The sequence below is a fragment of the Megalobrama amblycephala genome, linkage group LG24 (genome assembly GCF_018812025.1).
Source record: "Megalobrama amblycephala isolate DHTTF-2021 linkage group LG24, ASM1881202v1, whole genome shotgun sequence".
Lineage (NCBI taxonomy): Eukaryota > Metazoa > Chordata > Actinopteri > Cypriniformes > Xenocyprididae > Megalobrama > Megalobrama amblycephala.
The window spans coordinates 31190751-31218565 of NC_063067.1; the positions used below are offsets into that span (position 1 = coordinate 31190751).

A 27815-nucleotide genomic window follows, 5' to 3' on the forward strand; every position below is an offset into this window, starting at 1 on the left:
ACAGTACAGAACTTTAAAGGTGCCATAGAATTGAAATTTGAATTTACCTTGGCATAGTTGAATAACAAGAGTTCAGTACATGGAAATGACATACATTGAGTCTCAAACTCCATTGTTTCCTCCTTCTTATATAAATCTCATTTGTTTAAAAGACCTCCGAAGAACAGGTGAATCTCAACATAACACCCACTGTTACTTAACTGTCGGGATCATTAATATGTATGACCCCAATATTTGCATATGCCAGCCCATGTTCAAGGCATTAGACAAGGGCAGCCAGTATTAACGTCTGGATCTGTGCACAGCTGAATCATCAGACTAGGTAAGCAAGCAAGAACAACAGTGAAAAATGGCAGATGGAGCAATAATAACTGACATGATCCATGATATCATGATATTTTTAGTGATATTTCACTAAAACTTTCTAAATGTTTCGTTAGCATGTTGCTAATGTACTGTTAAATGTGGTTAAAGTTACCATCGTTTCTTACTGTATTCACGGAGACAAGAGCCGTCGCTATTTTCATTTTTAAACACTTGCAGTCTGTATAATTCATAAACACAACTTCATTCTTTATAAATCTCTCCAACAGTGTGTAATGTTAGCTTTAGCCACGGAGCACTATCAAACTCATTCAGAATCAAATGTAAACATCCAAATAAATACTATACTCACATGATCCGACGTATACATGCAGCATGCATGACGAACATTTTGTAAAGATCCATTTGAGGGTTATATTAGCTGTGTGAACTTTGTTTATGCAATGTATTAGAGTCGCGAGCTCGGGGGGTGGGGAGCGTGAGGATTTAAAGGGGAAGCATCCTAAATCGGCGCATATTTAATGATGCCCCAAAATAGGCAGTTACAAAAATTAATAAAAACCTTAGACTTATATTACATCTTGTGAAGCATTCTAGGGCACCTTTAATATCAGCCATTTATTGGTTATCATTCATAACATGTAAATAATTATAGATTTATCATCTTAATATGGTTTAAAGCAGTTTTTTGAAACACTCACGCCTTTCTAAACGCTTGAGGCAGTGAATCGAATCTCAGGTGGCTGTGGGAGGAGCCACTGAAATGGTGGGCGTCGACCTCCTGGACGGACATCTCACCCTGGCAGGACTTGAGCAACAATCCACTTCTCGAACTTCCATGAGGCTTATTTTCACAAACAGACATACAGTAATATGATTATTTAATATTAATAATCATATAATAAAATAATATACAAAATAAATAATAAACTCTTTATGCATTCTTATTCAAATATGATGATTTCATACTAGCAAAATAATATAAAAATATATATTTAAAATAAAAAAAAATTCTTATTAAAATAAAGTGATTATTTCATTATTTAACATTAAGAAAACAATAATATTAATAAAATAAATTGTGTTTTTATTAAAAAAAATATGATTCAGTAATTAGCAAAATGTTAAACAATATAATATTAAAAATAAACAAAATGTTTATGTGTCCTTATTAAAATAATAGGATATTTTTTATATAAAATAGAATAAAATATTCTTCAGTTTTTAAAACAGTACCTTTGTATTCTTTCGTCGTGGTGAATCCAGTATCTCCAGTGGGGCTGAAGCGGAGGGGCAAACAAATGTATATTTCTGTCCCTCTTGAGCTGATTTCAGATCTTCAACTCTTTTTACATCAGTTCTAAGAACACAATACAGAAATTATAACACCAGATCAAACTGTAACTTTTTATGCAGCTTATCGGATTTAATTTGATGATTCATTTCGCATTGCCTCCATTAATCCACTCTTAACATGCTCTGCATTGCTCACTCTCTGCATCACACACACCTCTTCATGAAGAAATTACTGAGGCAGCCGGTCAGTTTGGTGAGGCCGTTTGACTCAGGTGTGCCGCCCATGTAGGTAATAGCAGGCTGCAGCGCCGCCCTGCTGGTGGCTACACTGGCAGTTTTTCCTCCACTCTCAAGGACATCATCTATATAAACGCGCAACCTAAACAAGACAGGATTGGTCTTAACCTTGTACACAATGTAACACAATGTAATTATATATCTATAAGAAACATAAAGTGGCATACCCATCTTGGTTGCTGTAAAATGCAACATAGTGACTGTTGTCATCGTTGTATGTCTTCTGAGACCTGACTCCATTTTCGCCAGTACTTACTACTACATGGCCGCTGTCTAAGACCACCTGACACACATTCTGAAGGGACAAACACATTGTATGTTTTATATACTCAAAATATGACTTGATATGTAAAACTGTGATCAGTGTAATTTGTACCCGGCCTTGATGGTAAAACATGAGTCCATTTTGCTGATCTGTTCTGAAGCCGATGCCAGCATAGAAGTCTGGAGGATCCAGTACATTCTCCATCTTTAAGCCCAGGTAACCATCACCAGTGAAATGAGCCTCACGAGTAAACTAAAACAACAACACACACATAAACACGTCTCAATACAGCAGAGGTCATGTGCAGTGAAAACAGTAGGGTTGGAAATCATGAGATCATCAGTTATCTCGCAATTCTGACTTTATAACTCGTAATTGTGTTTATATCTCGTAATTGACTTTATAACTCGCAATTGTGTTTATATCTCGCAATTCTGACTTTATAACTCGTAATTGTGTTTATATCTCGCAATTCTGACTTTATAACTCGCAATTGTGTTTATATCTCGCAATTCTGACTTTATAACTCGCAATTGTGTTCATATCTCGCAATTCTGACTTTATAACTCGCAATTGTGTTCATATCTCACAATTCTGACTTTATAACTCGTAATTGTGTTCATATCTCACAATTCTGACTTTACAACCCGCAATTGTGTTTATATCTCGCAATTCTGACTTTATAACTCGCAATTGTGTTTATATCTCGCAATTCTGACTTTATAACTCGCAATTGTGTTCATATCTCACAATTCTGACTTTATAACTCGTAATTGTGTTCATATCTCACAATTCTGACTTTACAACCCGCAATTGTGTTTATATCTCACAATTCTGACTTTATAACTCGCAATTGTGTTTATATCTCGCAATTCTGACTTTATAACTCGTAATTGTGTTTACATCTCGCAATTGACTTTATAACTCGCAATTGTGTTTATATCTCGCAATTCTGACTTTATATCTCGCAATTGTGTTTATATCTCGCAAATCTGACTTTATAACTCGTAATTGTGTTTATATCTCGCAATTCTGACTTTATATCTCGCAATTGTGTTTATATCTCGCAATTCTGACTTTATAACTCGCAATTGTGTTTATATCTCGCAATTCTGACTTTATAACTCGCAATTGTGTTTATATCTCGCAATTCTGACTTTATAACTCGTAATTGTGTTCATATCTCACAATTCTGACTTTACAACCCGCAATTGTGTTCATATCTCACAATTCTGACTTTACAACCGCAATTGTGTTTATATCTCGCAATTCTGACTTTATAACTCGCAATTGTGTTCATATCTCACAATTCTGACTTTATAACTCGTAATTGTGTTTATATCTCACAATTCTGACTTTACAACCGCAATTGTGTTTATATCTCACAATTCTGACTTTATAACTCGCAATTGTGTTTATATCTCGCAATTCTGACTTTATAACTCGTAATTGTGTTTACATCTCGCAATTGACTTTATAACTCGCAATTGTGTTTATATCTCACAATTCTGACTTTATATCTCGCAATTGTGTTTATATCTCGCAAATCTGACTTTATAACTCGTAATTGTGTTCATATCTCGCAATTCTGACTTTATATCTCGCAATTGTGTTTATATCTCGCAATTCTGACTTTATAACTCGTAATTGTGTTCATATCTCGCAATTCTGACTTTACAACCCGCAATTGTGTTTATATCTCGCAATTCTGACTTTATAACTCGTAATTGTGTTTACATCTCGCAATTGACTTTATAACTCGCAATTGTGTTTATATCTCGCAATTCTGACTTTATATCTCGCAATTGTTTATATCTCGCAAATCTGACTTTATAACTCGTAATTGTGTTTATATCTCGCAATTCTGACTTTATATCTCGCAATTGTGTTTATATCTTCGCAATTCTGACTTTATAACTCGTAATTGTGTTCATATCTCGCAATTCTGACTTTACAACCCGCAATTGTGTTTATATCTCGCAATTCTGACTTTATAACTCGCAATTGTGTTTATATCTCGCAATTCTGACTTTATAACTCGCAATTGTGTTTATATCTTGCAATTCTGACTTTATAACTCGCAATTGTGTTTATATCTCGCAATTCTGACTTTATAACTCGCAATTGTGTTTATATCTCGCAATTCTGACTTTATAACTCGCAATTGTGTTTATATCTCGCAATTCTGACTTTATATCTCGCAATTGTGTTTATATCTCGCGATTATGACTTTATAACTTGTAATTGTGTTTATATCTCGCAATTGACTTTATAACTCGCAATTGTGTTTATATCTCGCGATTCTGACTTTATATCTCGCAATTGTGTTTATATCTCGCGATTCTGACTTTATAACTCGTAATTGTGTTTATATCTCGCGATTCTGACTTTATATCTCGCAATTGTGTTTATATCTCGCGATTCTGACTTTATAACTCGCAATTGTGTTTATATCTCGTGATTCTGACTTTATAACTCGCAATTGTGTTTATATCTCGTGATTCTGACTTTATATCTCGCAATTGTGTTTATATCTCGCGATTCTGACTTTATAACTCGCAATTGTGTTTATATCTCGCAATTCTGACTTTATAACTCGCAATTGTGTTTATATCTCGTGATTCTGACTTTATATCTCGCAATTGTGTTTATATCTCGCAATTGACTTTATAACTCGCAATTGTGTTTATATCTCGTGATTCTGACTTTATAACTCGCAATTGTGTTTATATCTCGCGATTCTGACTTTATATCTCGCAATTGTGTTTATATCTCGCAATTCTGACTTTATAACCCGCAATTGTGTTTATATCTCACAATTCTGCCTTTATAACCCGCAATTGTGTTTATATCTCACAATTCTGACTTTATAACTCGCAATTGTGTTTATATCTCGCGATTCTGACTTTATAACTCGCAATTGTGTTTATATCTCGCGATTTGACTTTATAACTCGCAATTGTGTTTATATCTCGCGATTCTGACTTTATAACTCGCAATTGTGTTTATATCTCGCGATTCTGACTTTATAACTCGCAATTGTGTTTATATCTCGCGATTCTGACTTTATATCTCGCAATTGTGTTTATATCTCACAATTCTGACTTTATAACTCGCAATTGTGTTTATATCTCGCGATTCTGCCTTTATAACCCGCAATTGTGTTTATATCTCACAATTCTGACTTTATAACTCGCAATTGAGTTTATATCTCGCAATTCTGACTTTATAACTCGCAATTGTGTTTATATCTCGCGATTCTGACTTTATATCTCGCAATTGTGTTTATAACTCGCAATTGTGTTCATATCTCGCAATTCTGACTTTATAACTCGCAATTGTGTTCATATCTCACAATTCTGACTTTATAACCCGCAATTGTGTTTATATCTCACAATTCTGACTTTATAACCCGCAATTGTGTTCATATCTCACAATTCTGACTTTATAACCCGCAATTGTGTTTATATCTCGCAATTCTGACTTTATAACTCGCAATTGTGTTTATATCTCGCGATTCTGACTTTATATCTCGCAATTGTGTTCATAACTCGCAATTGTGTTCATATCTCGCAATTCTGACTTTATAACTCGCAATTGTGTTTATATCTCGCAATTCTGACTTTATAACTCGCAATTGTGTTCATATCTCGCAATTCTGACTTTATAACTCGCAATTGTGTTTATATCTCGCAATTCTGACTTTATAACTCGTAATTGTGTTTACATCTCGCAATTGACTTTATAACTCGCAATTGTGTTTATATCTCGCAATTCTGACTTTATATCTCGCAATTGTGTTTATATCTCGCAAATCTGACTTTATAACTCGTAATTGTGTTTATATCTCGCAATTCTGACTTTATATCTCGCAATTGTGTTTATATCTCGCAATTCTGACTTTACAACCCGCAATTGTGTTTATATCTCGCAATTCTGACTTTACAACCCGCAATTGTGTTTATATCTCGCAATTCTGACTTTATAACTCGCAATTGTGTTTATATCTCGCAATTCTGACTTTATAACTCGCAATTGTGTTTATATCTCGCAATTCTGACTTTATATCTCGCAATTGTGTTTATATCTCGCAATTCTGACTTTATAACTCGTAATTGTGTTTATATCTCGCAATTGACTTTATAACTCGCAATTGTGTTTATATCTCGCGATTCTGACTTTATATCTCGCAATTGTGTTTATATCTCGCGATTCTGACTTTATAACTCGTAATTGTGTTTATATCTCGCAATTCTGACTTTATATCTCGCAATTGTGTTTATATCTCGCGATTCTAACTTTATAACTCGCAATTGTGTTTATATCTCGTGATTCTGACTTTATAACTCGCAATTGTGTTTATATCTCGCGATTCTGACTTTATATCTCGCAATTGTGTTTATATCTCGCAATTGTGTTTATATCTCGCAATTCTGACTTTATAACTCGCAATTCTGACCAAAAAACGCAATTGTATTTATATTTCGCAGAAAATGTCATAATTGCCAGATATAAACTCACAATTATGTTATAAAGTCAGAATTGAGTAATAAAAAGTCAGAATTATTTTTTTTTTATTTAATGGCGGAAACAAGCTTCCATACATTTTAGCATTTTTACAGTAATAATTTACTGAAGGTGAAGGTCTTTAACAGCCGGTAAGAAGTTCCCTAAAAATGTGTGAAATAAACTCTAAAACACCTTCGTATTGGGCATATTTAGTTCGAAATTCCATTATGCAAGTTTGTTTATATAGTCGTGATTTAACGGAAATAGCGACAGATCATCATTGTGACCCCTAGTGAAAAAATCTACACCAAAATGTATTTAAAATAAATTTAATTCACACTAAGTATACTACAAATCCATTAACATATTTACTGACATATCACTTGAGACTTACTGATATAAATATTATAATTAAACTTTATTTGGAGTACTTCTTTATTGCACAATGCACATTTCTTAATATTAAGCCTAAAATGTGTTTTAATGTCACTATTAGTAAGGATAGAATGATCTCTGTATAATATCAGTCTTTAAATGCAAGATATTTAAATGTGTATCTAAAGTATACTTGCAATAGTTTCACTTTAACGCAATAAAATATACTATGTTGGACCTCAGCACTATTTCTGGATAACTAAAGTGCATTAAGTACAAAATTAGTTCCAATTTAGCAGACTTTAAATATATCAATTTAGTATATAAAATTACTATATAAAAAGTATCAATTTAGTATATAAAAAGTACATTCGCAGAGTATATGTATTAAGTACATGCATATGTAAATGTATTTGTAGTATACTTAGCATAAAATAAATATATTTCAAATACATTTTGGTATATTCATTTTTCACTACATAAGGTATATCAGGGCTTTAAGCCCTAACCATAGCAGCATTTGTTACTTCATATGCCAGATTGTGAGTTAACTGAGCAAATACAGGTTCGTTCCCTCATTGCAGAAGAGTGCGGATATTCCAGAACCATTAGCAGAACTGAACGTGGATTCCCAACCCTAAAGAGGCATATATAATGAGGCTCTCACCAGCAGGTCATCTGGACATCCATGGCTGATCCCTACACTCCTCATGGTCTTAATTTGAACGAAGCTTCTCAAGGCCTTGATGCTCCTCAGGCAGCCCTTTATGGAGCCACGCTTATGAAACACGCTCTTTAAACTGCAATGACATGCACAGATAGTTCATTACACAATGTCCAATGGATCTAAATATGACTTCTCAATGGAAATATCTGCATGGTCACCTCTCGGGCATCTCGTCCTCTGGCACTCCACCCAGGAAGTATTTTCCTGTGAAGTTGAGCTCTTTACTGGAAAGCGTGTACATCTTCTGACGACCTATTCTCACTAGCATTTCATTTTTCGAAAGTTGAAAGATAACATCCAACTGAAAACAAAAAAAACACAGAAAACATTTTAAATGAATAAAACTTAAAGGTACAATCTTGACATTTTTTTCAGGAATAACTGGAATAAATAGAGGCTTTCGCTCACAAATTTCGACTGAGCATCGGCGATTTTTATTAGTGAGTCTTGTGGGTCGGTAAGGTTGAACAACGTTCCCTCAATGTTATAGAAGACTTTCAGAAAGCCTCCTTGCACAGCCACGGTCACGTACTTATCCTGAGAAGAGACAATCGATGGAGAAAAGATAACATTAACATTGTGTCTAAAATTCACGATAATCATACAAAAGACAAAAAAGCTGTACGTGTCTCACCCCTCTTTGAAACGACATCAGAATGCCGTTTTGCGAGATGAGTTTGACATGCTGCTCAAACACACGGTCGTCCTTCTGAGTTTCGAACAAAACCTCAACATAGCCCGAACCATCAAAATACACTCCGTCAACTACCCATTCAGGTGTATTTGCTGGCCTCCTCCTGTTTTAACACACAAAGCCATTTTACGAGGAATGCACACTTACAAAGAGGTTAACACAGATTATAAATAAATAAAACCCCTCTGACCGTGAGCAAGGGATGTCAGTTGTGGTGTTCATTTGGAAGGTTTGTTCAAAGTTATAGAGGCTGATTAGTTCTTCATTTAGACTAAGCAACTCCAGGCAGCCCTTGAAGAAGTTTGAAGATGTCACGTTCAGATCCACAGGAGGCTGTGTGCGTTTGAGAGGAAGAAACAGAGAGATTGTGAGATTTTTCTTGCTAGAGATGCACCAATATTAAAATTCTGTCTAATTTAAAAATTCGGTAACACTTTCTATGAAGACCATGCTTATAATGAATTATAGCTCCATTTATACTTATTTATAAGCAAGTATTACTATTTTATAAACATATTTATAAAGATTTATTAAGACCTATACCGCATTATAAGAACAGTTATAGATACATTTATATTATTTATATAAATAATTATAAGTCATGCATTTGCTTTTTCAATGCTCATGCTCATAATCCATTATACACTGATTTATAAGTATTAATTAGTCCGTTGTATGGTTCCATAAATGCATTTATAAAGATGCAACCTGCTATAATGTTATTATATTATAGTTACAATGACATTTTATTCACATTTATTTCTGTCAAATTAGTGAATATATTGTTTATAGCTATATATTGTGAGTAATAATACAGTTACTAATCTCTATAAATGCATCACTGATGGCTTTAAGTAAAGTGAAAACACAGGATGCAATTTTCCTAAAGAAAATGTTAAGAAATCATGAAGATGTGCTCATTATACATTTTAAGTTGCTTCCTTGTAAATGTAACTAATAAAATAAAATAATGGGGGAAAAAAATCATTAATACAAAAAGTTTGAAAAATGTATCTTTTTTAATGTTACATACTTGCAAAACACTGCAACAATATTTTTAAAGTATAATTCCAAACTGCTATAAGCAATACCATGCATATGGCTGAGGAGATATAGATTTTAACAAATCAAAATTACCATTCATGAACTTTAATGCAAACATTAGTCATTAAAGACATTAATAACTAATTGGTACAGCAAACAAATGTGTCTGGAACCATTTTATATATGATCATTTATAAATCAGTGTAATGGATTATGAGCATGCACACTGAAAAAGCAAATGCATGGCTTATAGGTAATTATAAAAATAATATAAATCTATCTATAACTGTCCTTATAATGCGGTATAGGTCTTAATGAGGCTTTATAAACATATTTATAGAATAGTAATACTTACTTATAAATAAGTATAAATGGGCCTATAAATCATTATAAGCATGGTCTTCATAGAAAGTGTTACCAAAAATTCTATATTATATTCTCTGGATAAATACAAAATGAATTTAGGCATCACAATATTATAATGTCCAGTCTGAAAAATTGATTTTCATTTTGAGATTTGCAAGAGGAGAATTGGCCCCCCGACTGAGCCTGGTTTCTCCCAAGGTGTTTTTTTCTCCATTTTTATCACCTGTTGGTCACCTGATGTCACCTCTTTGAGTTTGGGTTCCTTGCCGCTGTCGCCTTTGGCTTGCTTAGTTGATATTCAACAATGTTTTTGATCTGCCTGCATTGACACCATTGTATGCGAACTGAACTGGGCTGGACGATTACATCAATGTTTTCTCCAGTGCTGATATAGATAAATTAACTAAATTAATAACTATTGACTTTTACAATGGAATGAATCAATACTGAATTTACTTAAAATGGACAATGACACTATTTTCATTTGCAGCCAAAATGATTTGCCAATTATTACTGTAAAGCTGCTTTGACACAATTTGCATTGTAAAAAGCGCTATATAACTTGACTACAGATTTAACAGTGTTATTGACTGAGCCTGGTTTCTCTCAAGTTTTCTTTCTCCATTACTGTCAGCTGATGGGGTTTTGGTTTCTTGCCACTGTCACATTTGGCTTGCTCATTTGGGGTTTAAAAGAATTAATATTCAGTAATATTATCAATTTGACTGCACTGACACAAAACTTGAGCTGGATGACGACACTGTAGAGATGCTTTATAGCTGCATTATGCAATATTAACACTATCAAGGAAAACATCTTGGAACACTACTTGTTGGAAGGACCTTGTGAAATAGATGTTTTTTGGTTGGGTTTCAAAACATATATTCTTAGAAAAAAGATCCAAGGCACTTCTTCCAGTCCAAAAGCCTTTATTCACATCATGGCTCACACTGGAAACATTAAACCGACATTAAAGGCTTGCTAGGGAGTTTGCTTATTGGTTCAAGTCAAAAGTGGCCACTCCCAAGTCTCTATTCTATTCTGCGCCATAGATAAGCGTTTAGCATTACTCACAGTGAAAGTGCTGGGATAACCTCCGACATAAAACACAGTCTCCTCAGCTGGCAGGTTGAGCAGGCCATTTTCTCCTCCTGCCTCCAGGTTTTGTTTAACTATTTTTGAGCCCTCTGGATCTGTGGACATTGCCATCTGACCATACTGTAGAGTCCTGCACAAACACAATACACAAATACAGTAGAAGTATAAAGTAATTAATAGTGTCAATGAAGTCTAAGCCAAACAGATGTGTGTCGGTAATGATGATGTGCAAGTTTCCCACCTCTCCAGGACGAGTTTGTTGAAGTGATCACTGCTCACGTCTTCACTCATTAGCACCTGTGCTGTATCTTTTCCCACATTAAAGTACCAGCGCAGCTTTTTTCCTTCCAGCATCATTGCCATATAGTCCTTACTTGACTACGATACATATACAGCACAGACACATGCTTATATTCACACATATACAACTAAAATCATGTGTGACTTAATACAGCTTAAAAATAATAATATAATAATACATGCAAAATATCATAAAGCGCAATTTACACAACATATATAATCACTGTTAGGCTGAGGAAGTTGGCTTACGTCTTTGTTTCCAAGGTAGAAGACAAACTGGGGTTTGGTGGTTTCAGTTTGTCGTCGTCTACGTGCGTCACGTGGCAGCTTGACGTACAGTTGTAGTGATGAATAAGCTGCCAGGTCGGCCACGTTACTGGGCCTCCTCACTTGTACTCCTGAGTTACCATTAAACTGCATTGACACGGTCACCTGTAGGAAAGAAAGTCGAGTCATTGCCTGTAGCACCACTTTTTGGAATACTGAAAATACTTTTGTATCCTGTAGAGCTGCACGATTAATCATTAAATGATTGGGATCTCGAATCAAACACCCACATGATCTTATTCCTAAATCACCTTTCACATTCAGATCTGCGTTGACACTGCCGCTGAGCCAGAGAGAGCAGTTGTCATGTAAAGATATGAAACAGCTTTACAAACAGTCTTTTCAACCACACAGTATCTTATATTTCTGTGTTACAATAACTCAAATTACTACATAAGTACATGGATAAATGTTTATAGCTCAGATATAAACACTGATGTCTACAGTAGTGATCAAAATAGCATAAATCAACTAGGGCTGCAACAACTGTTCGATAAAATCGATAATAATCGATACTGAAAATCATCGACAACGATTCTCATTATCGATTAGTTGGCTCCGCCCACCGTGCACGGAGGACTTCAGCCAGTCGCGTCAAAATACAGCACTGAATAACGCATTTCTATGAACCAAAATGCATCTAAAAATAGTGAGCTGCTGCGGGAAAGGTACGAGATCAAAGCTGATCAAAACATGAGAATTATTCATTTTAAGCTTCAAGCTAATGCATTAGTGTAATGGCTTGCCCTGTCAGGCGCTTTGACAGATGCATGTGCGTCCTCAACGCAAAACGTCATTCTACGGCTATATCCTTCTCTGTAAATGTTACAAATTCATGCGAGCATTTCCATTTTGCATAATGGCTCGTCCTGACAGTCTGCGTTAAGCTTCAAACTTTACTGAATGAGCGCCGGCGCGTGCACCTGCGTCAGACAGACGAATGCGTTAGAGAGGGAGACTATTAATATTCATTTTGCTGAAATATCTGTTGTTTAAAGTTAAATTTAGATTTAAAAGGCAACATGTCATTCAAGTATTTTATGATAGTAGTAAATGTAAAGGGATAACAACATGTAATTTAAATGTAAGATGTTTCTTATAGCCTATTTACAGGATAAATGACAGTAAGAGGTGATTGTGTCCAGAGTGAACCTGCAGAACATTTATCTTGCCTGTTGGTTAACACTGAGTTTGTGTTTTTCTTTATTATCTTTATTACTATCTTCATTTTTAATGTAGAGTAGAGATTTACACTATATTCACTATACAGTGCTAAAGTTATTAGACATCTGATACCCAATGTAAGGTTTGTGCCAAAGGTCAGGGCAGCCTAAACTATCAGTATTGGTTATTACTAAAATCATTTTTCATGTTTCTGTAATGATTAAAGGTGCCCTAGAACTTTTTTAAAAAAAAGATGTAATATAAGTCTAAGGTGTCCCCTGAATGTGTCTGTGAAGTTTCAGCTCAAAATACCCCATAGATTTTTTTTAATTCATTTTTTTAACTGCCTATTTTGGGGCATCATATAAATGAGCCGATTCAGGGCTACTGGCCCTTTAATTCTCCTGCTCCACGCCCATGGAGCTCGCGCTTGCCTTGAACAGTGCATAAACAAAGTTTACACAGCTAATATAACCATCAAATGGATCTTTACAAAGTGTTCGTCATGCATGCGGCATGCATGCGTCGGATTATGTGAGTATTGTATACTGTTATATTGTTTACATTTGATTCTGAATGAATTTGAGGCTGTGCTCCGTGGCTAACGGCTAATGCTACACTGTTGGAGAGATTTATAAAGAATGAAGTTGTGTTTATGAATTATACAGACTGCAAATGTTTAAAAATGAAAATAGCGACGGCTCTTGTCTCCGTGAATTCAGTAATAACGATGGTAACTTTAACCACATTTAACAGTACATTAGCAACATGCTAACGAAACATTTAGAAAGACAATTTACAAATATCACTAAAAATATCATGTTATCATGGATCATGTCAGTTATTATTGCTCCATCTGCCATTTTTCGCTGTTGTCCTTGCTTGCTTACCTAGTCTGTGTTGATTCACCTGTGCAGATCCAGACGTTAATACTGGCTGCCCTTGTCTAATGCCTTTCATAATGTTGGGAAATGGGCTGGCATATCAAATATTGGGGGTACACCCCGCTGTTACTAAAGTCAGTGTTATGTTGAGATTCGCCTGTTCTTCGGAGGTCTTTTAAACAAATGAGATTTATTGAGACTCACTGTATGTCATTTCCATGTACTGAACTCTTGTTATTTGACTATGCCAAGATAAATTGCCAAAAATCAATTTTTCATTCGAGGGCACCTTTAATCCACCAGTATGTGTAAGTTATTTAGTTACAGCAGTATTTCTAAAGCTACAATATATTTATTGTTGTTATCCATGAATTTTTGATTTTACTGTTTTACGAGAAAGGCAGAAAAAAGTAAAACACTTCATAGTTGTTGTTTTTTTTTCAGATGCCCAGTTACAGTCAATACGAACTGTAATAAAGTTTTTTGGATATTATGTGTAAATATTATTTAGAAACTATTTAGTTGTTTCAGTTTGTTATTTTCCTAATAAATGGCAATACCATTTTTATTTTCAAACAAGTTTTTGATGGATTCCTAAAATAATTGTGTTCTCTCTTTATTATGTCAGGAAGTGTAATAAATGACTGTATGTTTTCATAGCATTCAGTTGGCACATTTGTTTGAAGTACATCGGGCAGGATGTGCAATACTGTGTTTTTGTCAATAAAATAAAAATAGGATTTTAATCCGATTAATCGAAAAAAATAATCGGCCAACTAATCGATTATCAAAATAATCCTTAGTTGCAGCCCTAAAATCAACTTTTGAAAGTAACGACACTTCAAATCAAGATTGATTACATCATCACGCCAGTAGTTGGCAACAAGTGACTGGTAGAAAAATGTATCTGCCATTGAATCAAAAACAATGATTCATACAGTAATGAAACAAGTTAATTCTTTATGAGTGAGTCATTGAATCACTCATTAAAACAGTAATTTTCAAAGAAAATAAAAAAATAATCTGGATTAAACCTCACTCCCCTGGCCTCAAGAGACGGGCTAGAGACTAAGGTCTTCAGCGTCCTTGTTAGCATGTCCGACTCCTATGCCAGTTCGAATCCCGCTTGGATATTTTGTTCAATTGTCTATTACTGTGATCTCTATTTTAAACAAATGTGATTCTCAATTTATCCAGAATCGTGCAGCTCTTAAAAAAAGCTGTACCTTGTTGGCAGCGTTGCGTGCCTTCTCAATGAGCTGGCGGATCCTCTGGATGCTGTCGGAGATGTTGGACGGCTGAAATGAGGTGTTCTGCAGACGATCCAACTTCTTTATGAGCTTAGGAAGAGTGTCACTCAGTCCCACCACTGCAGGAACATGGAAACACATTGGACTGTACGTGAAAGGCAGGTCAAGATCACACATGCTCTCTCACGAGTGCTCACTCACACGCACCTGACTTGTTGGCTTCATCGAGGGCTTCGTTGATATCGTCGCTGGTGGCGCTGGAGTCTCCGTACTGCTTCTGCCATTCCTCCAGCTGCTTCTGAATCGGAGCCAGCGCATCGCTAACATTAGTCACTGTGTTGTTAGCCTCCTCCACTGCACTCTTAGCTGCTCTGATGTCGTTCGCTATGTCTTCTGCAACATTTCAAACACATTTCAATGACAATCATGGTTTTGATTTAATAAAGCTAAACTTGCAGACTTAAATATATACACTAGCGTTCAAAAGGTTGGTGTCAATACGATTTTCTTTTTAAAGAATTAATGCTTCTATTTTACCGACCCCGACATTATGAATGGTAGTCTATTTATTTAGCTTGTTAATTGTTAGGTCACAATGGACCTTGGAAGACTAAGGACTTTGACCTCTGACCTCGGCTGACATTGAGGCCATCCTGAATGTTCTTTAGGTCTTGAAGCATCTTCTCTTTCTTCTTTTCAGCATCCTGCAAACTTTTCTGCATGGAGTCCAAGCGTTGCTTTAAACCTGACAAAGATACAGTAGAGGCCAACATTAGACAAGAGGTTCACAAGAACAAAGATGTACCTTGAGAAAAGTTTGATGTTCTTACTTTGACTTCTGTTATTCAGTTTCTCTGCTTCCTTCACCAGCTCAATACTCTGATTCTTCAGTTCAACAGCTTGTAGGGGAAGATCTTTGTCCTTTATGCTCTAGATCATATAAAAAAATGAATGAACTGTTAGTGTATGCATTCATGTTTAAAGAGTAATGAAGACGCATTAATAAAGGAGCATTGATGTGTGTGGTTGACTGTACCTCCAGAGCCTCAGTAGAAGCTTCATTGGCTTTCTTAGCAGCAGCCTCAGCTTCCAGAATACTGTTTATAATGTTAGTGTACGCGCGAGACGCGTTCAGAGCACGCTGTATGAAGCCATCTTGATTGGTGCCAGATATCAGACTGCAAATCAACAAACACAGGGCAATGTTAAAACACATGCAACATATTAGAAGAGGTCACATTAGAGAATACAAGTGTGTGCACAATATATGTCCAAGCAGACATAGCGACAAATACCAAAGACTTTAGATATAGAAAGATGGTGCACTCATATTTCTATCAACGAGAGAAAGTGGTGGAATATGGTGAATAAGTCCCGCCTTCAAAGAAATAGAGCCGATCGCCAAATGGTAAAGTTAGAAGCTCCGGTTGCAATAGAAACAGACAGTGTTCAGAGACGCAAAAAAGTTTTAGAAAAAACTAAATTCATGAGACAGTTGTCAGATTTCATTGGTGAAAATGAAATTTAATTGTATGTTTGGTGAACAGCTTTGGAGAATTTGATGTTTCCCCATTCAAAGAGAAAAGTGACTGTACTTGCAGACTGAAATAGCCATTTCAAAGATGGCCGTCGAGCGAAATGATTTGCCTTTGAGGGACTTTGCTAATACTCAAGCATTTTGAGATTATTGCATCAGCCTTTGACAGTTTCTCTTGGTTTCCTCAGGTCTGTCTCAAAATCTACCTGTCAACTGATGATGAATGCTTTCTTATTTCAATTTTGTTATTGAGTAGCACTGTGTTAAATGTTTAGTCAATGCACTGAATAATTTTATTATTTTTAGTTTATGTCCTTTAAAGGCAGGGTAGGTAAAAAATGTATAAAAAACTTTTTTTTTCAAAATTTGTTTAAACTTTATTTATATATCAATACATATTTAAAATGTAAGTACTCTGAAAAAGAAAGTATAAAAATCGAGTGTCTGTAGACCTCTCACGACTGTTTTAAAGACAGCTCATTATTTCCATTCACTCCACCCCTCCCTTCTGGGCTCCTTCCAAAGCCACGCCCCCAAAACGCATGAACGTGCGACTCCGACCACTGAGCTGGAAGACGCATTATTTACCTGAGACGAGCGGAGAGGAAGGAGCACAGTGCATGTAGTGACATCATGTCAGAATCACATGTAATAAAAATAACTTTATAATTATGAAGATAAACAAACAAGATGTATTTTAGTACTCACTATCAAGCTAGCATATTGATATTGGTAAAGTTTAAAATATATATTTTTTGATTCGCTAACGAGCTAGTTATCTATAAGGCAAAGCTAAAAACAGGTTGCATGATACACGTTTTTCCATTACCATCATTTACACTGTGATGAAGATGAATTTCGTGTAAGATTCATAACATATACGTTGTTCTACAGATAAACAGAGTAACATACACTCAAATATCAACTCACAACTGCATTGCAGACACAAAATAATAACACACACATACAACAAAGTGTGTACGACACACACAGATACAAGATAAAGACATCAGTAAACATAGGTAGAGAATATAAAAACAAAACAAAGGCGAAAATAAACGTGCAGGTAAACTTACAGGTGAACATGGTAAAAGAGTTAGACAGAGGGTAAATATAGTTCTAAGAAAGTTCCTAGATGCGGAGTAACGTTAGGCCTACTATCTGTTAAACATGTATTTAGTTATCTAAAGCAAAATTATGCACAATTCAACACTATAGCTATCATCTTGAGCTAGGCCTATAGATTATTTATCGTCTCTACTACGGCTCGCTAAGTAATGTTATGTTAGCTATATTACGCAGCTACGTGTGCTAATGACACATGCTTCATGAAAAAATAAACAAAAAAATATGTATGATCAAAATACAAAAAGAAAGATTTACCTGTCCAGCAGAAATAAAGCCATCAAGGAGTCACTTTTCAGCCCCTTGAGTTCCCTCAGTTCTCGCCATCGCTGGAGAGCCACGCCGATATTAACTCGCGTTTTATTTCTTTGTTTATCCAAAGACTTTTTGTTCATTGCCTTTTCTTGTACTGTTACTGTCTTCCTTTTTTGCCTGGTTTGCCTTCACTAACTGCATAGGCCGGTACTGTGAATTTTGCTTGCTGTTTCTCTGCCATTGTTTTGGTATTCCTAGGATCCATGCCTCTTGAATTCCCCAAATCAAACGTGCGCGCGCAAGTGGGCAGGTCATGTGTGGCAAAAGGGTGGTTGCTATGGTTGCGAGAGAGTGACAGCCGCCTAAGCCAATCCTATGTTTCGTCCCGGATGGAAATAATGAGCTGTGTTTAATACAGATTAAACGGTCTAGAGTCATTCGATTTTTATACTCTTTTTATCAGAGTTCTTACATTTTAATTATGCATGTATATATATAGAAAGTTTAAACAAATTTGGAACAAAATTTCTTACCTACCCTGCCTTTAATGCATTTTTTTTTTAATTAATCATGGCTATTTTTATGTTACTTTAATTATTTTAAAATTGTCTTTACTGTCTTCTTTGTTTTAATGTCTGTGTAAAGTGTTAATACAGAGAGTACACCAGGGGAAAAAAGATGAAGGCGCCTCCTTGATTGTCTCGTTAAGATGACGCAGAAGTGCGTTCCAAAAAAAGTATATATATACTCCGGAGGGTAAACCCTTTCAAGGGATTAGGGCCCTTCCGAATGGAACGCAGGGTCAGTCTATAGGTTAGTAGTGTTTCTTTAGCCACTAGAGGGCACTCCAACCCGGACTCTTGTTTTCACTTTTGGACTTCATTTCCCATAACCACTTCCCGGACTCATTATTCCTTCATTTTTGTGTTTCATCATTAGCGTCTGTCTATTTATACCCGGTTTGTTTCTGCTTTTGTTATGGTGTTTTCGTGTATGGTTCTGGTTTCTCCGTTTTGGTTTTCTTTGTGTTTTTCTGGTTTTTGTATGGACTGTTTCTGTGGATTTTGACCCTTGCCTGTTTTGGATTACGTTTCTGGATTACCCCATTAAAGCTGCATATGGATCTACCTTCTTGTCTCCGTGCCAATACGTGACACATCGCCAACTACTGGCCTGGCATGAACAATACAGCAGTTTTAAATCATTTTTGCAGGATTGTTTTGACAATGTTGTCTTCTGTACACAATAAATGCAAAGGAAAAACTTTCAATTTTTAGTACATCGTTGCTGTGTAAACACACCCTAAAAACCCCATTTAAGTTGACCATTACAATGTAGACACACACCTGGAAAGATTCTTGGCGAGCTGGTCCAGCATTTCAGCGTGTTTCTCTGCAGCCTCCACCAGGGGAATTTTATTGGCGGCTGGAGCGTACTTCTGCACCTTCTCAGCTAAGGGCTGTCTTGCTCCATCCAACTGAGCGGCCAGACGCTCATAATCCTGATAACATGAACATCCAGAGACAGCATGCATGTGCTCAGTGAGGTTCATTTACGGTAAATACAGAAATGTTGTGATTCTCTGTACCTCCTTGGAGTCCTGGAGCATGGAGAGCAGATCGTTGACCTGGGTCACATCATCCTCTGCCATCTGCAGCTGGTTCTCCACCTCCTTCTGCTTCTCACGCAGGTCATTTATTCTTTTCTAGAAAAACACAATAATGTGCTTTTGAATGGAATTGCAATTCAGTAAAAAGTTCTTCCTGTGATTCCAATTAAAATCTCTATGCAGATGAATGAATGAATGATGTGTGGCCAATTCAGCTCAAACTGTGTCAGTGTGTTTGAATGATTACCTGGAGCTCCTCCATGCGTTTCTGGTTAACATTGTTGGCTTCTACGGCGTTTGCGGTGTTGTTGACGGCCTCATTCAGGGCATCTCTCAGGTCCATCAGCTGCTGATTGAACTGGTTCAGTTTGTTTTTGACATTCTCTGCCACAGCCTCATTATTTAACGTCCGGTTTGTAATCTCATTTTTCACACGATCTATCACTACAGAGAGACAACATCAACACTTATAAATGTGGATACAAAAGTGTCAGCTTTTTATTTTTTTAAAATAAAAACATGTTCACTTTTCAGTAACACTTTATTTGAAGCCTTTATGTATAATGCATCGTAAAAGTATTCATAATGTACACTGTTATGCATGATATTTTCTTCATAAATAACTGTAACCATGCATTATAATATTTGCAGATTCTGGTTGTTTGTGATGTGTTTATAATGCATTATGCTTTCTAAAGGTGTAACAGTGAATACATAAGTATTATAATGCATTATAACTGTGATTACAATTATTGATGAGATGCATTACATGGTACATTACAAGGCATAATTAGTGCATTAAAACTGTTTTTATAATGCATTATACACTATATTGCCAAAAGTTTTGGGACGCCTGCCTTTACGTGCACATGAACTTAAACGACATCCCGTTCTTAATCCGTAGGGTTTAACATGGAGTTGGCCCACCCTTTGCAGTTATAACAGCTTCAACTCTTCTGGGAAGGCTTTCCACAAGGTTTAGGAGGGTGTTTATGGGAATTTTTGACCATTCTTCTAGAAGTGCATTTGTGAGGTCAGGCAGTGATGTTGGCGAGAAGGCCTGGCTCACAGTCTCTAATTCATCCCAAAGGTGTTCTGTCAGGTTGAGGTCAGGACTCTGTGCAGGCCAGTCAAGTTCCTCCACGCCAAACTCACTCATCCATGTCTTTATGGACCTTGCTTTCAGCACTGGTGGAGCAGTTTGGGGCCATCCCCAAAAGCATGAAATTGTCCAAAATGACTTGGTATGCTGAAGTATTAAAGGTAGACTCAGTAGAATTTCAAAAACACTGTTTGGAAGTTAGCCGGGCGACACCAACAACAAACGTCTAACCAATCAGCATTAGGGGGTGTATGATGGTAGAGGAGAGAGAATGAGCAAGAGGAAGATTTGAAAATAAGAAAAAAAAAACTGCAGAAGGAGAGATGGGACACGATACAATACAGCTTAAATGAATATCACTGGAATGAAGGATTATGACTGGGCAAGCGCTTTAGGACCGCGTTTATATTAGAAAAGCTTTCCAGCGCTGGAGAGAGCTAAGCGGGAAGACCTGAAAACAGATGTGGAGGCTGCTTTGATCCGCTTCTCATGTGAGTAACACTGGGTTTTGATTGTCTGGAGCTGCTGTGCTGTTGGACACTAACAACAAACACTTTGTATTTACTCTTGAGTACTGTACGTTCATTTTTTGCGCTTCCTTGTCGTTCGTTCATCAACTGCGCTTTATTTTTCGTGAAGCACTTTGTTGTGCGTCAGTTGTGATAAACAGACATCCACTCGCATTGCGTGTGTAACAGAGGCCAGATAGTGAGAGTTTTGCAGTTAAACCACTGCACACTGATGACCGCTAGAGAATGAGGTGTTTAGCAGCATTGTCAGTGTACTCATCTCGCATGCCAGCAGCGATCGGGCCGGGGTTCGAGACCGACTCGGAGCAGGGTGGTTAGTATTGGAGTGTGAGTTTTGGAGGCGGAGCAATGAACAGAGGGGTGGGTTTGTTTGGGTTGATTTCAAATATCAACAATGTCCAACAGTGTCAAAATCTACTTTAAGAGTTCCTTTCACTGGAACTAAGGGTCAAACCCAACCCCTGAAAAACAACCCCACACCATAACCCCCCTCCACCAAATTTACACTTGGCACAATGCAGTCAGGCAAGTACCGTTCTCCTGGCAACCTCCAAACCCAGACTTGTCCATCGGATTGCCAGACAGAGAAGCGTGATTGGTCACTCCAGAAAACACGTCTCCTCTGCTCTAGAGTCCAGTGGCGGCGTGCTTTACACCACTGCATCCAACGCTTTGCATTGCACTTGGTGATGTAAGGCTTGGATGCAGCTGCTCGGCCATGGAAACCCATTCCATGAAGCTCTCTACGCACTGTTCTTCAGCTAATCTGAAGGCCACATGACGTCTGGAGGTCTTCTGCGCACTGTGCACCTCAGCATGCGCTGACCCCGCTCTGTGATTTTACCTGGCCTACCACTTCATGCCTAAGTTGCTGTTGTTCCCAATTGCTTCCACTTTGTTATGATACCACTAACAGTTGACTGTGGAAATTTCATGAATGGACTTATTGCACAGTGGAAGGTGGAAACCTGTACAATCACAGTACCACGCTTGAATTCACTGAGCTCCTGAGAGCTACCCATTCTTTCACAAATGTTTGTAGAATCAGTCTGCATGCCTAGGTGCTTGACTTTATACACCTGTGACCATGGAAGTGATTGAAACACCTGAATTCAATGATTTGGAGGGGTGTCCCAATACTTTTGGCAATCAAGAGTATATAAAGGCTTTAAGTAAAGTGTAATGTGTATCTTTCCAATGCAACATCAAGTACTTATAATGGGTTATAAGCTTATAAATGTTATAAAATGATCAGTTAAATGTTACACAATAAAATGAAAGTAGCTGAGGTTGGTGATTTCATATACATTTTTTATAGACTCAGTCTGTCCTGTCACTCACACTTTTTGGCTTGTTCCAGCTCATTTTCTGCTTGTCTCATCTGGAAATCAAAGCCTCTGAAGCGCATCTCTCTGAGCATGGACTCCACCTCTGCTATCTTTCTAGCCAGATCCTCATTGGTCACACTGGTCTCATTCTGTGCAGTCCGGTTCAACCGCAGTATAATATCTGGGCAGATGCAGAAAAGTTGTCAGTTGAATATGGCTGTGATATGTAAGTATAAAGGGTAAATGTAATAAGACATGGCTATTTTCAAGTGTCTGTTCTAGATTGTCACACTCCCACCTTCCACATCTCCCATGATGCCTTTGATGAACCCAAGCAGGTCTTGTGCTCTTCTGTGTGTGGAGTTAGTGTTGTTCTCTAAAGCATCTCCTTTCTTCTGTGTGACCGAGGCCTAATACACGGACACAAAACCACTTAGTCAATATGATCAAATGGTTTTATGGTCCCTTTTAGACATTGATGGTTTGACACAGAATAAGTTCATTTGGTGGTATGTTCTCATACCTTTTCCTCTAACTCTTTAATATCCAAGTTGATGATTTGCAGCTCTCCCTCCAGCACATCAGCACGGTTCCTGCTCTCGTCCAGAGTGCTGTTGTAGTTTCTAATGGCATTCTGTGGCATCAAATTATAGTTAGTTATCATTATAATACATACATAACTAATGTGGGCAAATCCTAAAATGTAAAAGTCTGAGAGAGTGTTTGAGTCTGAAAGAGAGAGACTCACTGCAATTTCCTGTATAGATGCATTGAGGCGGTTTAGTTGAGCCCAGGCGAATGAGCTGGCATTGAGGCTGGTCAGCTGATTGGCAACGGACTGATACATCTGGTTTATCTTGTCCAGATCCTCCAGCAGCACTATCACACAGCTGTCACAGACTAAATACATAATGCAAAACAATCACCGTCTGATGAGTGAAATGAACTGAGACCCGCAAAAATATTGTTTACAATTGCCTTTGTATTGACAGAGTAAATTAATTAATGAGTGAGCAATTTTATTATTGACTCAGTTGTATATACACTACCATTCAAAATTTGGGGTTGGTAAGATTTTTGAATGTGTATAAAAGGTCTCTAATGAATCAACAACGCTGCAAGTATTTCATCAAAAATACAATAAAAACAGTAATATTATTACAATTTAAAACAACTGATTTCTGTTTTAATATATTTTAAAATGTAATTTATTTCTGTGATCAAAGCTGAATTTTCAGCATCATTACTCTTCAGTGTCACATGATCCTTCAGAAATCATATTATATTATTATCAATGTTGAAAACAGTTGTGATGCTTCCTATTTTTGTGGAAACTGTGATACAATTTTTTTCAGGATTCTTTGATAGAAGAACAGCAATTATTTGAAATATAAGGGGCATGACACCATTTTCAACTAAAAACTGAAAACTTTTTATGCGTTTTTATGCCTTCATTTACACAACATCGGTGTTCTGGAGGCCTGAAATGCAAACTTTTGAAAACGGGTTTCAAAGTGCAAGTTTTTGAAATCGATACCGTCCGCCACATCCATGTAAACTGCAAAAACGCGAATCTGTGAAAATGGTGACGGCATGCACATGCGTATTACATGTTCAGTCTATCCGCCTTATTTTCAACGCGAAGATAAGGTGTTTTCCGTGAATGTGTGAGACTTCCGATTTATTAGCCACTATAGGGAAATAAGGAGAAGAATACTGAAGTGCAGTAAACTGTGAAAATAATGAATAGGCATGCATGTTTGGCATAGTCTTTCTTTACAAAGTGGCATCACCAACTACTTGTCTTGCATGCATAATTCAGCGTTTTTAGTCAGTTTTGCAGATCCGTGTGAACGGGGATAGTTTTGATAATGTTGTCATCTGTACAAAGAAAAAACATTTCCGTTTCAGTACATCGTTGTTGTGTAAATGTACCCTAAATCTGTAATGTTTGTAATGTTATAAACAGTGTTAACCCATTACAAGTAACGAGAGCAACGTAATCAGATTACTTTTTTTCCAAGTAACTAGTAAAATAATGCATTATTTTTAAAATATCTGATTTATTTTTTGAATAAATAATTCAAGTTACTTTGTCTTCCCATGTATGCATTGACTGACAGCTCTCCTGGGCCCACATTGAGATAAATCGAGGCTAAGCGCTGCGTTCGCTGCATCAACGTGATGGTTATTCAAGACTAGCTCTAGAATAAATGTGATCATACATTTACTCATATCACTTGCACAAAAACAGATTCAGTATTCCTTAAAATGAATAAAAACAGTGAAATGCAAACTCAGAATATCAAGAATATCACAAACCGGCAATAATTAATGTTAAATAACAGAAATATACTTTTTGTATTTAATCTCACTTTATTAAGCAATGTCATTGCTTCTGATCTCTGGTGATCCAATTCAACAATACTAATAAGCAAAAATGACTTTAGATAAACATCACATTTCTTTGTTTTTACTGCTTAAGCAAAAGTGCTGAACTTTCTTCTCCTGTGTCCTATTCTTCTGTGATCCAGGGCTGGATTTCCTAAATCCTTCTTAACTCGTAAATTATATCTTAAGCTGTACCTTAATGTTAATGCATGTTTCCTGAAACGTTATTAGTTATATATACCTTCTGTAAGTCATTCATTCATTCATAAGGTTGATCTGGAGCACTCTTAGCTATACCTTATTACTGTTGACAGTCTATATGAATATAATTCTGAAGTTTCAATACACCCAGTGTTCGATTAGGATAATGGCAAAGAATAAAATGCAAAGATTTACTGCTAAATTCAAATCTGCTTTGGCGCTGAACCAGAGACAGACGTGCTCCACGCTTGTCATATTCCATAGACAGAAGTTTATGGAAGCTGCAATGATATAATAAATGGATATAATGAAAATGATATAAATACTGTTTGGTTTCTCGCACAAACTGATCGTTTCGTGTCTTAGGACATCAATGTGTCGTCACGAGCCGCAGGGTTTAATTTGGATTTGTCTGTGCATGTTTTTTTTTAACTCTTATAGATGGAGTTCCCATTGACACGCATTATACGACTGACAGACTTCAACGGTTGGAGTAAAAAAATCATCATTTGTGTTCTACTGAAGAAACAAAGTCACCTACATCTTGGATGCTTGTAAGCAGATAAACATCAAATTTTCATTTTTGGGTGAACTATCCCTTTAAGAAGAAATACCTTAAGCAACCTCCTAAGGTATAGTTCAGGGAACACGCCTAGAAAAGGTATAACTTATATACCTTTAGAGTCTTCGCAGCGCGCTAAGAGACATGTTTATCTGGAAATCCAGCCCTGAACTGCAGCACAGCTGAGATGTTTGTTTGTTTGAACTGCACCCTCTACTGTACAGACGTGAATTTGCATTTCCTTCAGCCTGAAGTTTATTCATTTCACTTTTGGTGTGAAAGGGCGGTGTGTAACGCAATACTGTAATGCATTACTTTTAAAATTGTAATGCATTACTGGTAATAAATGCCTTTACAGTGATTTTTGATCAATTTCAAGCATCCTTGCTGAGTAAAATTCTTCATTTCTTAAAAACAAATATTTCTGACCAGTGAAGCAGTACTCACCCTCACAGCGCAAATCTGCTCCATGATGCACTGGGACACTGTGTTGACTAAGACATGTGTCACACTGCTTCCCTGTCAGACCTGTTGTGCAGCGGCACTCTCCTGTGCGAGGGTCACAGCGACCTCCCCTACACTCACACTCTACAGACCACACACACACACACACACACACACACACACCCGTCTCATTAAAACAACTGATAATGTGTAATATCTCCTCCTGTTTTGTGTATGTGTGCTTTAGACTCACTCTTGCAGCCATTAGGGCTGTAGCCCCAGTAACCCGGAGCACACTGGCGGCAGTTCGGTCCGCTGACCCCAGGCCGACAGGCACACGAGCCGTTAACAGGGTCACACGGCTGAACCAATGCAGCTGCTGCATCACAATCACACTTACGGCAACCGGTGCAGGAATCAAAGCCAAATGCCCCATTCTAAACAACAACAACAACAAAAAACATTACTATTGAGACAAAACAATAAATAAAGACACACAAGATATGCAGACATACCTCACAGCGGTCACAGTGGGATCCCACCACACCAGACTTACAGTGACACTGCCCGGTGTGAGGGTCACAATGTGCAGTGCCACAGGGAGAACAGTTGCATCCTGGGTAGTGCAGTTGGGGGGAAAAACGCAGTCATAAGAACACTTTAAACACCTTTCAGATGACAGATGTGCTTTACAGTATATAAAGTTGCCTTACGGGTGCAGTTCTTGGCCGTGATGGCATCACCGTAGAAACCAGGGGCACAGATTTCACAGTGCGGCCCGGCGGAGTTGTGCATGCAGCTCTGACACTCGCCCGTCAAAGGGTGGCAGTCGCTGAACAGCATGTTGGGGTCTGAGTTTCCATTGCAGTTGCACGGCTGACATGTGCTGCCAATCACCATTGGGTTTCCATAGTAACCTGGTGCACACCTGCATTCACATGTAGAAAATAAATAATTTAGTGATTTTCATTTATGATTTTCTAATTGATAATTAATTATTTATTAACGATGATAATAATGTATAATAATTGTATAAATTATTTAATTGTTTTTATTGCATTTTTATTTTTATTTTAGGACTGTCAAGCAATTCAAATTTTTAATCAAATTTTTTACATGATGTGCTGTGATTAAAAAGATATGGAAGAGGATTAGGGCCAAGCAATAATAAAAAAATAAAACCATCTCAAGATTAAAGTTGTTAAATTTCGAGAAAAAAGTCGAGATAAAATGTTGAGAATAAACTCATTAAATTATGAGAAAAAAGTCGTTAAATTACGAATTTGTTCTCATAATTTAACAACTTTTTTCTCGTAATTTAATGAATTTATTCTCATAATTTAATGAGTTTCTCCTCAACATTTTATCTCAACTTTTTTCTCGTAATTTAACAATATTTTTCTCATAATTTAACGAATTTGTTCTCAACATTTTATCTCGACTTTTTTCTCGAAATTTAACAATATTTTTCTCATAATTTAACGAATTTGTTCTCGTAATTTAACGACTTTTTTTCTCGTAATTTAATGACTTTATTCTCAACATTTTATCTCGACTTTTTTCTTGAAATTTATTTTTTTTTCTCGTAATTTAACAAGTTTATTCTCAACATTTTATTTCAACTTTTTTCTCGAAATTTAACAACTTTAATCTCGAGATGTTTTTTTTTTTTATTATTGCTTGGCCCTAATCCTCTTCTGTAAAAAGATAATTTAAAGTCATTTAAAGTCATTATTGTGTTAAATTAGAAAAGTATGAAATAGGCATAATAAAAAGTAGCTTTAGAAAAAAAATGTTTTATTTGATTCAAC

General features: G+C 36.5%; 1 protein-coding gene across 1 annotated transcript in view; it reads right to left on the reverse strand.

Moving 5' to 3' along the window:
* The window catches only part of lama5 (laminin, alpha 5), a 143838-nt gene that overhangs the window by 8652 nt on the left and 107371 nt on the right, over nucleotides 1-27815 (reverse strand). The window contains 29 exon segments of the mRNA XM_048177262.1: nucleotides 1026-1168; nucleotides 1561-1684; nucleotides 1835-1999; nucleotides 2085-2212; nucleotides 2294-2434; nucleotides 7734-7866; nucleotides 7952-8094; nucleotides 8202-8330; nucleotides 8428-8590; nucleotides 8678-8820; nucleotides 10972-11125; nucleotides 11237-11373; nucleotides 11545-11727; nucleotides 14897-15039; nucleotides 15128-15313; nucleotides 15552-15665; nucleotides 15751-15850; nucleotides 15957-16098; nucleotides 19184-19338; nucleotides 19426-19542; nucleotides 19694-19890; nucleotides 22420-22587; nucleotides 22705-22816; nucleotides 22930-23040; nucleotides 23155-23306; nucleotides 26008-26148; nucleotides 26258-26441; nucleotides 26520-26620; nucleotides 26718-26932. Coding sequence (XP_048033219.1) covers nucleotides 1026-1168; nucleotides 1561-1684; nucleotides 1835-1999; nucleotides 2085-2212; nucleotides 2294-2434; nucleotides 7734-7866; nucleotides 7952-8094; nucleotides 8202-8330; nucleotides 8428-8590; nucleotides 8678-8820; nucleotides 10972-11125; nucleotides 11237-11373; nucleotides 11545-11727; nucleotides 14897-15039; nucleotides 15128-15313; nucleotides 15552-15665; nucleotides 15751-15850; nucleotides 15957-16098; nucleotides 19184-19338; nucleotides 19426-19542; nucleotides 19694-19890; nucleotides 22420-22587; nucleotides 22705-22816; nucleotides 22930-23040; nucleotides 23155-23306; nucleotides 26008-26148; nucleotides 26258-26441; nucleotides 26520-26620; nucleotides 26718-26932 — 4224 coding nt within the window.